General features: G+C 44.5%; 1 protein-coding gene across 4 annotated transcripts in view; it reads right to left on the bottom strand.

Moving 5' to 3' along the window:
• Nucleotides 1-16,530, bottom strand: part of LOC147419295 (alpha/beta-Hydrolases superfamily protein) — a 149,097-nt gene that overhangs the window by 126,168 nt on the left and 6,399 nt on the right. For all 4 annotated transcript variants that reach the window (XM_086505412.1, XM_086505409.1, XM_086505410.1 and 1 more), the window contains exon 2: nt 483-658. In XM_086505412.1, the coding sequence (XP_086361538.1) occupies nt 483-658 (176 nt within the window). The remainder of the gene's footprint in view (nt 1-482; nt 659-16,530) is intronic.

The following is a 16,530-nucleotide window of genomic DNA, read 5'->3' as shown; positions in this document are numbered from 1 at the left end:
TGCAGCTTCACAGAATGGAAGATAGCATATGAACACGGTGCTGCTTCCGCCTAGATGCCTCCTTGCTCAATAGCTATATATACTTGTAGCAATTAAAGAGATCACTGAGAAACACTCTACTTTCCCCGAGGGTTTTCAATTACCTCCTTATGTACAAACTGATGATTTACAAGAGAGAATTAGGTAAGCGATAAATTGCTAAGAAATCTCAGAGATAGTAAGCACCTCATCACCTTTCAAATTAAGAATAAAAATAATACAAAAGTGACGGATTCCAATTTGGTTAGAATCCAATAAATCTGTTCACAATACGCTTTGGACGTTTGATGCATCTTAAAAACCTCCTAAATTATCTCTCTTGCTGACTATACCACATCACCCAGACTAGAAGAACTCTATACAGAGGAAGCAGAATAAAATCAATGCGAGGCGTGGACTGGGTTAAAGAACACAAGCACCTAAAGCATTTAAGAGGAACTTACTTGCAATAACCTCCCTTACAAAAAGAGCAATATGAATAGAATCCGACGAGTTGTAATCTAAAGGCACCGATATATGATAATCGCGCAGTAATAAATCTGGTAATGCATACCATGATCCAATTCGTATAGAGTCAGACAAGCCAGTGTCTTCCGCTTTATTCTTTACCATTGTTCCTCTGCATATACAAAATCACATTTCAGGAATACCCTCGAAACACAATCAAAACAAATAATGTCACATAGCATGGTGGCTACATAAATTTGTGTTAAGTATAACACTTGAATTTGAATGGAACAGGCTGTTCATAGTCCACCTACAGAACCACCTTTTAGGCAAGCAACTGTAAACTGTCTTGCGACTGTATTGAAATCATCAACCCAAAATCAACATACCTTGGATACATGAAAATATGGGGCTTTTAGTGACAGTCGATATACAGGAGGATTACACAATGACATGGCTCCTATAGAAAATCAGTATGATTGCCATAATATTTCAAAAGCTACAAGACCAACTGAGTGTAGTGAACAGAGATGAGGAGGCTCGATGTATGTACTTATCTGACTCACAAGTGATCCTAAAAACTTTTATGTTACTTCCCACTAGAGGTTCATATGACGTTTGGGACCTACACCCATAGTGGTCTCGTACGGTCCCGTACGTTTTGTACGCGTACGATGATGTGCGGTACTAAACGAACCAAAAAAAAAATTATGATGTACGATGATGTTATGTACGTTCAAATTTAAAAAAACAAATAATTCTCAAGTCTAAGGCTTAGGCCTTAAAGAAACTTGACATTTGTATAGATTACAAGTTACAATACTACAGTGTATAGAGTCAAGACTCAAAGACTAAAGAGAATGAGCATTACATAAACCAAAATGATCATTGAAATTTGATAAGTAGATAGTCAAGACTCAAGATGATACAAAAAAGTGGGGGGACCAAGTGGCAAGGGCTACAAAGTACTCAAAAAGTGGCACACCATAATGGAGAGACTAAATAGTAAAGTCTAAAGGAACTAGTCTAAGAGCTTCTAGAATCTAGTCACTAGTCACTAGTGCTCTCATCATCTTCCTCTTCTGAGCCTTGTTCATCAACATCATCTTCTTCCTCACAAGAGTCGAAGGATGACGGCTCATAATCTCCATCACTAATGAGGTTGCCTTCATCATCATACTCTCCCTCTCGAGGCTCTCTATCCTCCATAGTGATGGCCGCCACACAAGAGCCGCTTCCGGAGCCTCGCCGCACATAGGTCCTAGGAGCCTCCATGGGTGTTGTTGATGCTCTGCCTCTACCTCTTGTAGCCCTGGCACCTCTACCTCTTGTAGCCGATGTAACTCCATGGATGACGACCTTCTTGCGTGATCGTGTGCGAGAAACCCGGCGATCAATCTCCTCAAGCCCAAGTAGAGCTCACGAAATATCATTTGCTCCTCAGGGTCTTGCTCTTTGTTGACACTCTTGAGAGTGTCAATCGTAAGTGTGAGCTCATCCACGTTGACCTATTTGACATTTACAACATTGGACAATGAAAACATAATTAGTATATTCAAACTAATTAAAGACTAGAGTATAGAAAATTGCGTGAGTCGTGATTATAATTTATACCTGTCGAGCCATAGGTATCTCATGCATAGAGCGCAACATCCGTAAACTGGAACGACATTAGATAAGTCGCTCTAATTGCTTCGTTGAGAGTTTGTTTCGGATTTTGGTGTGGATGAGGGAGTATGCGGACCAATTCCGCTCACATGCTCCCGATGAGCAATCCTAAAACACATCAAGAGAGGCATAAGCTATAAGAGACTATAGTTGAAGAGATTAAGTACAAAATGTAAAAGTTTAAGGCTTGTCGCTTACTTGGCCAAGAACCCTCAAAGCAAGTCGTTTGAGAGTGGGCAATTGATAGCTAAACCTCTCCCGCCAAAATAGAGGCTTCACCAAGGGTTACCGCTTCCAACACAAGTTGGAAGTAAATGTGGTGCCTCGTTGGTCGCTAAAGTTGATTACCTCTTGGAGAAATGCTCCAATGTCCTCTTCTTTTAGCACCTTAAAGAGGTAATTGTTGCGTTCCTCAATAAGCTCTTGATTTGCAAAGAGTTCCGGCTTCTTGTAAGCCGGATGCAAGAGAGCCGCAAAGTAATGGATAGGTCTCTTCATCCAATCCCACCGCTTTTTGATTAGGAGGAGAATGTCGTCTCTCTTGGGAGAGTCCTCGAGGTAATCACTACAAGAAGAGAGAGGAAATGTACTAAGTAGAGAAACAAGCATGTAGAATCTAGATATATAGAGAATGTATTATGTAATAATAAATATGTAGTTATACCGTGTTCCATCGGGAGCCCCATCTAGGATTGTAGACTTCTCAATCTCCTTGTAAGCTTCCTCCATGAAGTGCCATAGAAGGCCAATAGTTGCCCCTTCCATGTCGGTCATGCGGAGAGCCTTGTACAAGGGCAAGATCGCAATGACAAGACCCTTAATTTCTTGCCAAAACTCCTCCCGCAAGCAAAGCTGTTGGATGGCTTTTGCATCTTGTTGTGAAGCGGCGGACTCTCCATTCATCCACTTCTTAAACTCATCGGAGACCATGGTCTTTTGTATTTTGTTTTGCACACCATAGAGCCGCTTTAGAAGTAGCCACATGGCAGCAAAGTGAGTGGCCGATGGCTTCTTCAACTCAAGGTCGGAGTAGGTGCGGTAAATGGCAACCACCCTCACTTTGCCATTGATGAAATTGATGATGGAGAGTGCTTGGTTGAGGATATCTTTCACCCAACCTAGCTCCCCTATGTCTTCAAAGAGAAGGTCAAGGCAATGAGAGGCACATGGAGTCCATACTATGGATGGAAATTTCTTCTCTAGCCTCTTACTCATTGCCTTGCAATTTGAAGCATTGTCAGTAATCACTTGCACGACATGCTCCGCACCAACCTACACAAGAGGCATTTGTGACAAAAATAGTCAAAACATAGGACTCATTGGCAATTGCTCAAGACATAAAGGCTCGATTTACGGTTTTACCTCAAGAATGGCTTGACCGATGTGCTTCCAAATAAATGCCCCCCCGGTCACTTTCTTCCCTCTCGAACCCGCATCCACCGCCCACAAGAAGTACGTGCCAAGAGGACAAGAAACAAGAATGTTGATGATGCTTCTCTTCTTGCGGTTGCTCCATCCATCGGAGAGAATAAAGCATCCATACTTTGCCCAACCCGCACGTACGGGCTCAAGTGACTTGTCAATCCTTGCCCTCTCTTCATCAAGCTTCTTTGTTCTCATGTCGTGGTATGACACACCCGTCCACCCTTCGCATGGACCAACCGCCGCAATTCCTATGATCATCCTCTTCCATCGCTCCAACCGAAGAATGTTGAAGGAGAGATTGCATTCAATCACCGTGCGGACAATCTCTATTTCCGCAATTCTTTGTCTCTCCTTGAGAAAAGACAAGGGACCGGAGCATCCACCCACCGATTTCGCAAGAGAAGCTTGCTTTGCCATCTTCGGAGGCCGGCCACCATCACTTGAAGACCCCTTGGACTTCTTGGAGGAGGCACCACGATCACATGAGGCCGCGGTGGCACTGGTAGCCATGGACATAGTTGGAGAGGCCTCTTCCTCCGAATCGGAGCTATCAACATCCGGCGACACGAACTCATCCGAGGTGACTCTACCCTTGCGTGTCTTCAATGGAAAATACTTTCTCTTGCATTCCGCAAGGATATCTTCGGGGATATTAGGACATGGGCCCGCTTGTCCTCCCATCTTTGTCAAGTGGATGATGAGACGGGTGACGGAAGAGGTCATACCTTTTGGGCAATATTTGCACCACCACTTGCAAGCGTTTTGCTTGCCCCCCACCTGATCAAAATATCGGCAATGCTTCTCAAAGGCTTCATGAAGAGGAGGCGGCATTATGTAGTATGTAGCTAGTAGCTACTAGTATGATGTAAGATGTATCAATAGATTAGAGAGAGAGAGAGAGAGAGAGAGAGAGAGAGGGCACTTGAGTCTTGGAAAGATGGGGTGGGGGTGGGAGAAGGAGAGACCCAAGGGAGCTTGAGGGAGAGAGACCCAAGGGAGAGAAGATGGAGACTCGAGAGCTTGAGCCCACTTGACTCTTGAGAGCTTCAATGGAAGCACATGGATGATGAGAGGCTAGAGCATTGAGAGGCTTAGGGCTAGAGCTTGTACAATGTAGCTTGTAGGTTGTGTTGGATAACAAGGGGGAAGAGTTGCTTAAATAGGAAGAGGAAGAGCATGGGAGAGGGAGAGCAATGAACATGGCAATGGCCCATGGGCCATGGGCATTGGAATTGGCTCCAACACGGCTCCAAAACGGACGGCTGCAAACGGTCATAAACTGTCGAAAAAAAAAAGGCGTATGGAACCGTACTAGACAGACAGGACGAGACGGGTCCGGTCGAACGGAACAGAACGTTCCGTACGACGTACAAAAACTACCCTGCCTACGCCACACACATGAGGGGACAGATGGAGAGTAGGATTGAGGAAGATGAGGAGACAATGGAGGGGGAGATGGATAACAATCCGTAGGCACTGTCAATTTACTATGTTTCTAGCAGGAGACTCTCTACAGTTTGTGTTCGGCATGGGTGTAGTCCTATGCATAGTCACATGAAAACACAATTTGTCCCTTCGAAACGATACAAAACACGAAACGCTTGTGATTTTTTGAAGAAAAAAACTTAATACAGGGGGAAACTGTTTCTTAGGTTCAAAAAAGAAAGGATCTAATTCTCAAAATTCAAAATTAGCCCTATGGTGTATAATATGTAACATATTCTACCGCATGTATATAGGTTGTATCCACCTACTAGACTCCTAAAAATTAGGTTTCTTATATCCTCTAGAAATATATTTTGTATATTATGTTTCGTCTTGGCATTTTCAAAACGTAACTCTTCAAAATGACGAAAGACACGAACATTTCTTGTTAGATTGGTCCTATGCACCAACTAATGATGTGCACCACCTCTTGTCCAATCAGAGCTTATGGCATAGCCCATGTGATAGCATGTGTAATGTTCCACCTAGGATGATGATCTATATGGTGAGGTTTCACCCCATGATGTAGCCACCCTCTAGGAGCGCCTACATAAGAGGCATGTAATCTCTCTTTTATAATGAATAATCAAGATTTCTTTAGAATCTACATTGTGTCTCTATCTCTCTTTGATTACACACGCACACTATTCCACCATACCTCAACAGGTGGTATCAAAATTGAACTGCGGCCATATCATTTGCTTCTCTTAGCTGCATTTGTAAAGTTCGGACTATGTGTTTTTAGGTCTTGTACCTGTTGAGTGAGAACTCTAATGCGATCTTGAGCCTGAGCATTTAACATATCCCTATCCATCGATTGTGGTTGACTTTCCTTTGCATATTGTCATATACAGCGCGATGCATGCCGTTAGTACCCTGCATAGAGATGGCTACATCTAAAATAGTTGAAATTGCTCTTTTGTCCGCATCTAGAAGTCTGTCGGCCTGAGGCGAAAAGTTGGCAAATGGGTCAGATTGCCCAAAGCTAGGTGCCCCTACACTACTCCTAAGTGTTCCTGCACTAGGAGTAGGAGTAGGTGGGACTACCGACACAACTGGAGCGTGTGTTTGGGTGCCTGCAACACTAACAATAGGTGGTGCAAAGGTAGAGGTGGCCACGGAAGTGGTCACACTCACATATTTGGAGTTGCGGCCCTGACGTCAAAGATTTTAACCTATGATTCTGAGAATGGTAATGTTGACAGCTCTTCCATCGAGTCTTTCTGTACTTTAGTCCTTTCGCGTAAAGTGCCTTTCCCTTTGGACGCCCTGGATGGACCTCACTGCTCTTTGGCATCATCTTGCGGATTGGAGACAAAAGCTGCATCCACTTTTTGCTGCATAGTTTGCACTACCCAATACATAATGGGGGCTGCATAGCAATTAAACCTCTCAGCCTTCCCCTTTCTTTGGGTCTGAAATCCCTTTGCTCTGTCTTGCAGCGCCTTACAGAGCAGATGGTGAAACGGATAAGGCAGACAGTGGCAGAGACAAAAAAATGCATCACACACAACTGCAGAGGAAGGAACCACTGCTTTGTTCGGTGCGCACAGTAAAAAGTAATACTGTGGAAAGGAGTACAGCTATTGATTCCTGTGATATTCCGCATGTGAGTGTAGCAACAGCTATTGGCACGCATTAGCAATGTCTTCAGGGGAGAGACTAGAGAAGGTTTTAGTGGTGGACAAAGGTACAGACACATTTAGTATTCCTATCGCACGCCCAACATCCTAAACTGTAAGAGTAACTCCATTTAGTTTCGAAAAAAGTGAGTAAAAGAGCACTCAGTTTAGCATTGGAAATGGTGTCAGATAGATCTACCTGAGCCAGGTTGTGGAGACCAAGGTGTAGTAACTACTGCTGAGAAAAAAGTATCCTTGAGTACTGGATTGGGGGTCTGTAAGTGATATATCATAAGTAGGGGTACCTTGGAGATGGCACCAGAAGGGCAAAGCACCTGGAGAGTGGTGACTTTGTCGGGAGTAACTGATTGGAGTGAATCTTCCTCAGAATATTTCTCGGACAGTTGGTCTGAACTAGGGGCATAATCCGACTTGCTTTCATTGTTATCCCCAGAGGAGGCTGAGGACTCCTGCTCAGATTGGAGGTGTTGTTCCCGATTTCTAGTGTGAACCATGTTCGAAAATACTAATGATTAACCACAATTGATAAGTGAGTTAAGAATTTAGAACTCAAGTCTACAATCGATGAGTTTCCCTATGCACTAATCCACACCCAAATACATATACAACTTCGTCAATTGAGTAGAGCTGTCAAAGCATGCGCTCTAAACCACACCCGAATACATTGAGATTCATGAAACGCAGCGCCAGAGTAGCATACAACCACACAAAAACATTTGACTGTAGTGCTGCCAGACTCAGCTTCAGCTTGTGAACAAGACGCCACGGGCCACTATCTGTGTTGAGGTGACTAGGGGAGTAGCCAACGATGGTGAGGAGGAGGGAGGATAGGTTGAGATGGGATTGGCATGAGTGGCATCCCAGCGCTGAAGACCAAGTGCGTGAACGAAGTGTGCAGGGTTTGTTTTTGTTTAACGCTGCCAGATAGTTCTCTGTTGAAAAAATTAAACCAGATGTTCATTGGGTTTATGTGAGGGGTCTACCTGGCCTGGCAAAGGCGAACGCTGAAATTTGAAACTTGACGAAAGGGGAATGGCGAAAGGCGAGGGCAAGGCTGGACGAGGTCAGCTGGGCGAGGGCGAGGGCGAGGGCGAGGGCGAGGTCAGGCAAGGCGAGGGCGAGGCCAGCACGGCGAGAATGATGACCTTGCAGGCAAGGTGAAGGCGAGGGCGAGGCTAGCAGGGCGAGGATGATGACCTGGCAGGCAGGGGCTAATGGCGAATCCAAGAGGGGAGGGAGAGCAGCCAACAGTCTTGCGACTGGCAAGGCACTTGACGCAAGGCGACTTTATGCAAGTGCAAGGCCAAGTGTGAGCCGGCGAGTTACCAGTCAGAAGGTGAGAAGGAGAGGCACCATGAGTCAACACAGAAGATAATGAGAGAAGGCAACACATGCGGAGGAACTCAAGAAAGAGACAGATCGTCATACCAAGAATAGAACAATTGGCCAAGAATCCAAGCGGTGCAAACAAAAATGAGTACATTTGCTTCCAAGGTGCAACAGAGACGAATACATTTTGCTTACAGGTAAGCTGAATGATTGAAGGCCTCTAGTAGTTTAAATTGTTAAAGAATATTGTAACAACACACCCACACAGTGAGAGAGATTTATCGAAGACGGAGAGTTGCAAGAAAGGTTAAAGAATGGGCGGAGTTAGAAAAGAGTGATAGGATGAGCAGGCCGAAAGTGAGATTAGAGGTTGAAGATAGAGTGCGCCGGATGGAAAAGCAACAATCTTAATTAAGAACAGCATAGCATATACTTGGTGCTTTGCAAGAACTACAACAGAGCTACAACAGGAACAAGGAGACTAACTCCAGAACCAAAACTTAGCAACACAAATTAGGTAGACCGAATCAGACAGAAGTGGGAATGGAAGCAGCTAATGAATATTGAGAACCATCACAGACCACAGACCACTAGCGGGGAAGCCACTAGAGATTTTCATTGTGCATAATGATAGCACTTGATCCTAGACCCATTGACTAAAGGCAAAGGAACGCCTACTAGCATGGATAACTGTACGGCTCCTTGGGGTAGAATCTCCTACACTTGGTAAGGGCCTTGCCAAGCAGGGATGAGCTTTTTGGATTTCCTTTGGTAGTGAGCCTAATAGAGTAGCACTAATGATCCGGGCTTGAATTTCGGCTGGCGAAGATGACGATCATGCCATGCCTTACGACGGAGCTATTGCATCCCTAAAAATATAGGGCCACCATAGGACTTTTGTTCTAAGCAGTGATCCCGTATCTCTGTAAGAAGTCCCAAGGTAAACCGCTCAACTTGTTCTTTAAACGAGATCTTCTTAAATGAAGAAGCTGGTAGAAAAGAGCTCCAGAATCTCTCGCAATATGCGTCCAACGTATCTTTCTCATCTGAAGATGGTTCCAAGCAGTTCGTATGTCACGCTCGTACTCCCAAGTCAGCCATGAAGAAATAAAAAGCCTTTTAAATTTCAACCATTTACATGGCGCTTTCTTGTTCAATAGAAGAGTGGACCACCAAGTTCGAGCATTTCCCTTGAAGTAAGAGGTAGCCCTCCGAATCTTGGAGTGCTCTGAGTAATGTCCTCCAGAGAAAGCTATGTCAAACTGTTGTATGAAGGTCAAAGCCTTCGAAGCATCAAACCCAGAAAACGTGTCAAATTTAATTGATTGTCCACCTTCTTTAAATTCTCGGACTTTCTTGCTTTTATCTTCCAGAAAGTCATACTGGTTGGCTTTATAAAAATTCTTCTTCCTTGCATAAAATATGTTGTCGTCGGAGTCCGAACTATCCGGAGATGAGTCCTCTATAGAACTGTCCGAAACTGGGTAAGATCTAGACTTCTTTGCCTTTTTCTTGCCCTTTCCAAAGCGTTGCTTTTTGCTTCACTTCTTCCCTTTTCTATCTTCTTCGCTCGAGTCGGAAGAGCTAGAAGAACTGTTAAAGAAGAAGAAGAACCGGGTACTCCTTCAAATCGCACACGCTTCTTCTGCTTTTTTGCTGGGACAAAAGTAGATTGATGACCCAAATAACTCGGGAAGTCTTCTGCTTTTTGTTGTGCTTTTTGCTTTTGTTCTACGAGTCAAAAGCTGGCTAATCCGCGCATTAACCACCTCTTCCAATTCTTGCTCTGTAAACATCCTCGGAGTAGGAGGCTGTTTGAGCGCCAGTTTGAGGGGTGTGAAACCGGCCCGTGGGGTGGGGCCGTAGGCGTTGGCTTTCACCCGAAATTCTTTACTTTAGACACACAGACAGAGCACTTTGGAAAGGAAACCTGCGACGGGAATTAACACTTGAATACACATACGGCTCGAAAGCTAGGATGCCCCGAGCAAACGCAGACAACCTGTAGGCCCCAGAATTGGCGCCCCTTTTGGTATTTCTTTATACTTTGAGAGGGTAAATTTACAAAGTAGAGTCCTGGGAATCCTTTGTCTATATCAACTAAATACCACTTCATTTGGCCAAATTTCAGCAACATAACAACCCCAAAACTTGCGCGAAACCAATTCCCCTGCTAGAACTCACTTCCACTCACTTCCACTGGCATAAACCCTCTGATTCCTGCCCAAAAATAGTAAATTCAGCACGCTGTATTTATTGGTTTTTGCCCTGTTTTCAGCCCCAAACAGTCCCCTAATTGTTCTCTGCCAGTGGGGCACTATTCCCAATGGTTCTGGCGTCCGTATGGCTGAAAAATAGTCAATTTACAGCGCATACACAACGCTGAAAATGCACCTGTACGGTGAGGTTATGACCCTCACCGCTGCATGCTTTGGAGTAGCAGTTAGCTACCCCTGTTCCTGCTCAAGGAGGCTCTTGCCTCAGCACAAAAGCATGAAACCACACAGCTGTACATCAGTCAAATGAAGAGCCCTCTTGTGGGGCATCACATAACTGCACGTAGGGGAGAGAGAGAGCAGTGTGTAGTGTGCAGGTCATCACTCTTGGCACCACACTGTACATAGAGAGGAAAGCAAGCACTCCATAGCTCTTAACCTGTGACAGGTTCTCAATGAAGCATCCCCCAGCATAAATCGAGCGCCCCCTCTGCTACCCTTGACCTGTAATGCATCTGTGAACAAATAGATGCAAAAAGAGGAAGATTTCCATGGCTGCCAAAACCTGCGTATCGCTCAAAACCCGGCAAAACAGCCCTGCAAACACGCATTTGATGCCTTCCAATGCTGAAAATAAGCTCTTTGGACCTAGGCAAAGTCATGGAAAGCTCAAAAATGGAGAGAAATGGCTGAAATCCAGAGTTAACAGCTTCCAAAACTGCTCCAAAAAGTCAGTTACGAGTTCTGTTCTCCCAAACTTGGTAAATTGACCAAAAAGTGTCACTTGGCACTCATACATGCAATTTCCCGCATTGGGCTTCCTGCTTAAAAATCTCTCAACTCGTGCATCAATTGACTTTGCAACAGAGTAATAAAATGTTCCCCTTGTCATTCTGAAGGTAATGACGCGAACACATTTCATGGCCCAAAATAGCAGTTCCCTAATTTTTAGGAGATGCTTCCGTTGGGCTCCCACTGGTCATATGACCATCTATCCTCATTGGGACCGCATCCAAAAGTGCAATGTGGCCCAACTGTCGGATACTTTCTGTTGGTGATCCCACCTTGACTTTATGCCTTTATTGAGTTTACTTCCTAGTATCCACCAACTTGCTAAGTGCGACGGGGGAACCTACATGATCTTGAACTGAGCCTAGACATCCTTTTACTTTACGAGTTCCAGTGCCGACCAACTTCCCGTCTGCGGGTGAAACTACCGTTCACATTGGCCATACAATGTCCGACCATTTGCAACTTCAAAAAGAGGGTCTCAAAAATAAAACAAAAATCATTGGAAAGAAACCAACAACTAAGGTTAGCAATTGCCACGTCCTCGTGACAGGGTGGCTCCGTGGTTTGCCGTCACTGTGAGTGCACCTCGTCGAAGGAGGTCTAGGTCAAAAATTTTGCCAGTTTAGGGTCCTTCGCAAAACCTATCATCAACTTTGTCGCATCATCGACCAATCTCCGATGTTCCATCTCTTCAAGCTCCGCCGGAGTAGACCGAGGCAAGCCGTACTCCTTGCGTGAATCTTCTTCGTGATCTCTTTCCGCATCTTCGGATGCAGAGGAAGTCGACTGTCCTTTGCTTGAATCTATAAGTGCCACGTAAAAAGGATCGGATTTCCCGGTAGAAGAGAAATTGGTCGTGCTCTGATACCACTAACAGACTTGGACATTCCAAGTCAAGAATCTACCGCGACACGACACGAATTCACTTCAAAACAGTTCACTCTTGGATTTGACACCGGCCCGGCGGAGTTCCGTGCCAAGAGATATTGGCCCCAAAGATTGGCGCCCCAGTAGACTGCCTTTGCCGGTGCGGGTTTGCCACTTTCTCATCAGCATTGAGTATCCATTCCGGAACTCGTTCCAACAGCTGGACTGTACTGGGATGCGCAGGTAGTCTACAAGCTTCTTTATCATGGAAAGCAGCTGATTTCCAATGTTCTACCATTTCCCTGGCTCCCACATATAGTCTTTGAAATCTTTCCAAGTCAATCCAGAGAGCATCATCCTCCAGATACTGTCTGGTGATGGAGGCCTGTTGATGTCTCAGTTACTTATTCAAAGTAATGAGCTACAGTTAATGCTGATAATCAGCCACTGGTTCCTCATCCTGAACTTTCATTTTCCCATAAGCCTCTCTGCTGTGATGGGACTAATCAGTTGGCTCATTCCCAGTGTTGCTGGGCTGCTGCTCTTCAGTCTGCTGATTACTCGACTGGTGCTCTTTATCCTGTCCTTCCTGCTGACCCTCATTCTGGTCTGGCTGGTCTGGTTGTGACTGGCCTCCTTCATCTGACCCTGTCCCACCAGTACCAGGTCCTGGAGGTGGAGATGGTGATGGGGCATCATCATCATCCTTTGTATGCCCAGTTTCTTGATCATCCTCCTCTTGATCAGCTTCATCTTCTTCATCTTCTTCATCCTCATCTGGGGAAGTCTGTTGCTCAATATAATCCATTATAGCTTGGTTCATCAGAGCATTATTGAACTCACCCACCTTGTCCAGCAAATCGCTCTGCATACTTTCCATCAAGGACTTTAAATTTTCTAAGTTGAAAACAGCATTGCCTGAAGGGTTTAAAATTTCAGACAAGCTATTGTAGATGTATCTTTCAGTCAGTGAACCCTTCAGAGCTGTATGGTGCAATAGCAGCTTTCTAAATTCCGCCCGCTTCATCCTGAGCATCGTTTCAACTCGCTCGGCAGCTCTCAGTGCTTCATTCCTTTGACTTTTGATGATCATAATTTCAGACTAAGCCTTAGCTAACTTTTTGTTCAACAACTCCCGAGTCCTTTCTGATTGAGCTTCCAGTACCCTGTGTTGTATGTTCTGCACTTCCTGGGCTTTCTGGAGCGTTTCAATCTGATGTTGTGCTTCTGCCAAGTCAGCTTTAAGCTTTTTGACTTCGTCTTCTGATCCAGCAGCCTCCACCAATTGTCCCATACAACTGACAATGGTATTCCAAGAAGACTGTATCAATACTGAACATCTGTCTTTGACCATGGTTGGATCAGAATCAACAGGTTCATATATTGCCACTGGAGCCACGTAGGGTAAAGTTGCATAATCAGCTTTGCTGAGCAAAAGATGCCCTCTCAATTTCTGAGTTTGCATTTGCTGCAACTTATCCTATTTTAACAGTTGCAGAGGGTTTCCAGTAATGGCAGGAACTCCACCAGACAAAGTTGAAAACGTTGGACCTTCCCCTTTGTCCAGTTGACTCTTGCCTTTGTCCCCTGACTGGTCTGGTATCTTCTCAACAGTGACTGCCTTGACATGATCTTTCCCAGATCTAGTAGCAACTGTATTTTTGACAACTGGCTGATCAGGCACAGTCTTCTGAGCAGATTGCTTCTCGGTTTTACTCATCTCAGCTTTCTCAGTGCTTACTGCCTTAACCTGGCTTTCTATTTGCTTCAAGAACTCACTGCTTTTTGTCAGTGTAATTCTTGGCTTCTTTGAACTGCTAGCTTCTTCTGCAGTGGCTTTCCTTTTCAGGTCAGTGGAAATCGTTTGACTGTCTGTTTCCTCGTCGTCTAAGGACAGTTCAATTTTCTTTGGTTCAGAAATGGGCTGCTCACTCCAAGCCTGCTTTACCTGCTCATTAACATCTGCAGCAGTAGCCCAATACAGGAATGCCGGACATATCATGCCTTGAAAACAGTTTGAGATTTCAGCTTGGCAATTTGTTGGAGTACATTATGCGAGAGTATTTGACAAAGATTGATATGGACTTGTGGATCCAGTATCTTGGCCAACAGCATAGCAAACAATTTTTCTGACACATACGTTGGGTTGTTCTTAAGGCTGACTGCTTCAGCTACAAACCTGTAAGCAACGGAGGCTTCCAGTCCTGCTACTGGAACTCCTTGAGCACGTGCCTTGCGCTTCTTTATAGCCGTTTCATCATCCTTCAGAGCGATACTTATTTGCTGCGCAGTTGCCACACAGACGGTTTGGGCTCATTAGGCATCCGAAATGCAAATGCAAAGGCTTCTGGTGTCACTGACACCTTCCTACTATTTACCATAGCACTGCTAGTTTCAGCATCAAAGGAATCAAGAACTTTCTTGATGATATCTGCATCAAAAGCAATCCTTGTAGCTTGCAACACAACTCGCAGATCCCAGAGTTGTAGCAGAGTCATTGCGTGATCAGTAAATACATATCGTTGGATTTTACTGTATGGAAGAACGGGAAGGCTTGCCTTTGCCTCAGCAACTATAGCCTGGGTTTCCTCAAGAGTTTCCTACATCTTCTCTGAGCGTTTCCTTCTACCCATACACTGTGAGGTCGATGACGATGAAACAGGCGAAGGAGAAGATGACTTACTTGTGTCAAAGCCGTTTCCTGGTGTCGCTGGTAAGACTGTCTGACAATCAGCTGTCTCGTCAGAGGTCGAAGTTTGCGGCTGTAGTGAAGAAACCTCGAAGCTCGGCAATGGCGAATGGTTGACAGGAGGAAAGCGTCGCGTAGGAGATTTATGGAGAAAAATGCTAACTCTCCTAACTGTTATACGTGTTCGCGCCATAAAAGCTCCACCGCTCGCTGCTCCTAGACTTGTGTGCGTCGTTGTTGTCGTGGCAGACATGCATTGGACAAGACTGCGACCCATCCTTGTAATAATTACCACTGGCGTACCATTTGACCGTTGGGCGCTTAAAATTTGGAAAGTGTGTCCATACTGGTACTGAACTGGTTCCCAGTCTGGTGCGACCATACTGGTACTGATTCTAAGATCATACTGATCTGGTCCTTCTGGTACTGGTTCTGAAACTGGAATTGGTTGCACATGAAAAAGTCCAAAAATATCTGATTCCGGTATCTCTTGATCAGCAACCTCTAGTTCCTTAGTTCCTTGTTCTAATCAGTTTCTCTGGTCTCTGAATAATAGAGCTTTATCTTTGCTCCATTATACACTCCCGACAACATCAGTCCAGATAAATCTTTCAATCTGACTGTGCCATTGGAGAAGACCCAATCGACCTCAAAAGGTCCTGCCCAGGCAATCTTCAAATTCGGCTTCTTTGGACCCAATCTAAACTGATATAGAAGCACTAAGTCTCCTTTCTGGAATTCTCGAACTTTAATTCAGCGATCATGCCAATGCTTCCTTCGTTGTTGAACAATTTCTTGTTCCAATATAGCTCTTTGCCGAAGTTCATCTAACTACATCAGTTCATCCAGCCTTTTCTTAAGATTATGGTTGAAGTCTAATCCATACTTCACAGCCATTCTCAGACTAGGGATTACAAACTCCATAGGAACCACAGCTTCAGTACCATACACCATTCTGAATGGTGTCATTCCAGTAGTTACCTTATAAGCTTCCTATAAGCCCATAGAGCAGTCTAAAGCTTCAAATCCCACTGGTCTGGTTTCTTTTGCACCACCTTAGTGAGAATATTCTTTATTGTCTTGTTGCTACTTTCAGCCTGTCCATTGCATCTAGGATAGTAAGGAGTAGATTTCCGATGCTTGACTGAAAGAATATTCAATAGAATTTTCATAGTATCATTGATAAAATGTGTTCCTTGATCAGTCACAATTTCTACTGGACATCCATATTGGCAGACAATATTCTCAAACAGAAACCTTGCAGTTGACTTGGCTATGTTGTCAGGAAAAGCCTTAGCTTCAACCCACTTGGTAACATAACAAGTAGCCATCACGATGTACTTGTTCTAACTTCTTCCTGGGAGTCACCTTCTTAAAAGATCGCATAAAATCCAGTCCCCATTTCATTATTACTCCCAATGGTTGTATTGGCATTAAGGGAGTCATGTTTGCAGCTGTTGGTCGGCCCATTCTTTGGCATATGTCACAAGTTTTACAAAAACTTCTGACATCAGCAATCAGTGTTTGACACCATAGACCTACTTGCAGAATCTTCTTGTAGGTCACTTCATTGGAAAAGTGTCCACCAGACTCACCATTATGCGCTTCTGAAATCACTTGCATTCTTCCTTCCATACGGACACATCGTCGAAGTATACCATCCACACCTACTCGATAAAGTACTCCTCCGATGATGGTAAATTTCAGGCTTTTTATGATCAGTGCTTTCTTCTGATTCTGTTTCCAATTCTCTGGAAAGGCACCTTGGGAAAGGAATTGATAAATATCATACCATTCAGGATCCACTGATTCTTCTGCTTCTAACTGAAATAAATCAGCATCCACTGGCTCATCTCTCAGAGGTGATTCTGAATATCCCTCCGTACTTCTGGAAAGAAAGTCAGCTCCACAGTGGTTTCGGCCAAGCTTA

This window comes from Adiantum capillus-veneris, chromosome 29 (genome assembly GCF_014529385.1).
Source record: "Adiantum capillus-veneris isolate H3 chromosome 29, ASM1452938v2, whole genome shotgun sequence".
Taxonomy (NCBI): domain Eukaryota; kingdom Viridiplantae; phylum Streptophyta; class Polypodiopsida; order Polypodiales; family Pteridaceae; genus Adiantum; species Adiantum capillus-veneris.
The sequence above is the reverse complement of the archived record's forward strand: the minus strand, read 5'-3'. Positions and strand labels throughout refer to the sequence as shown.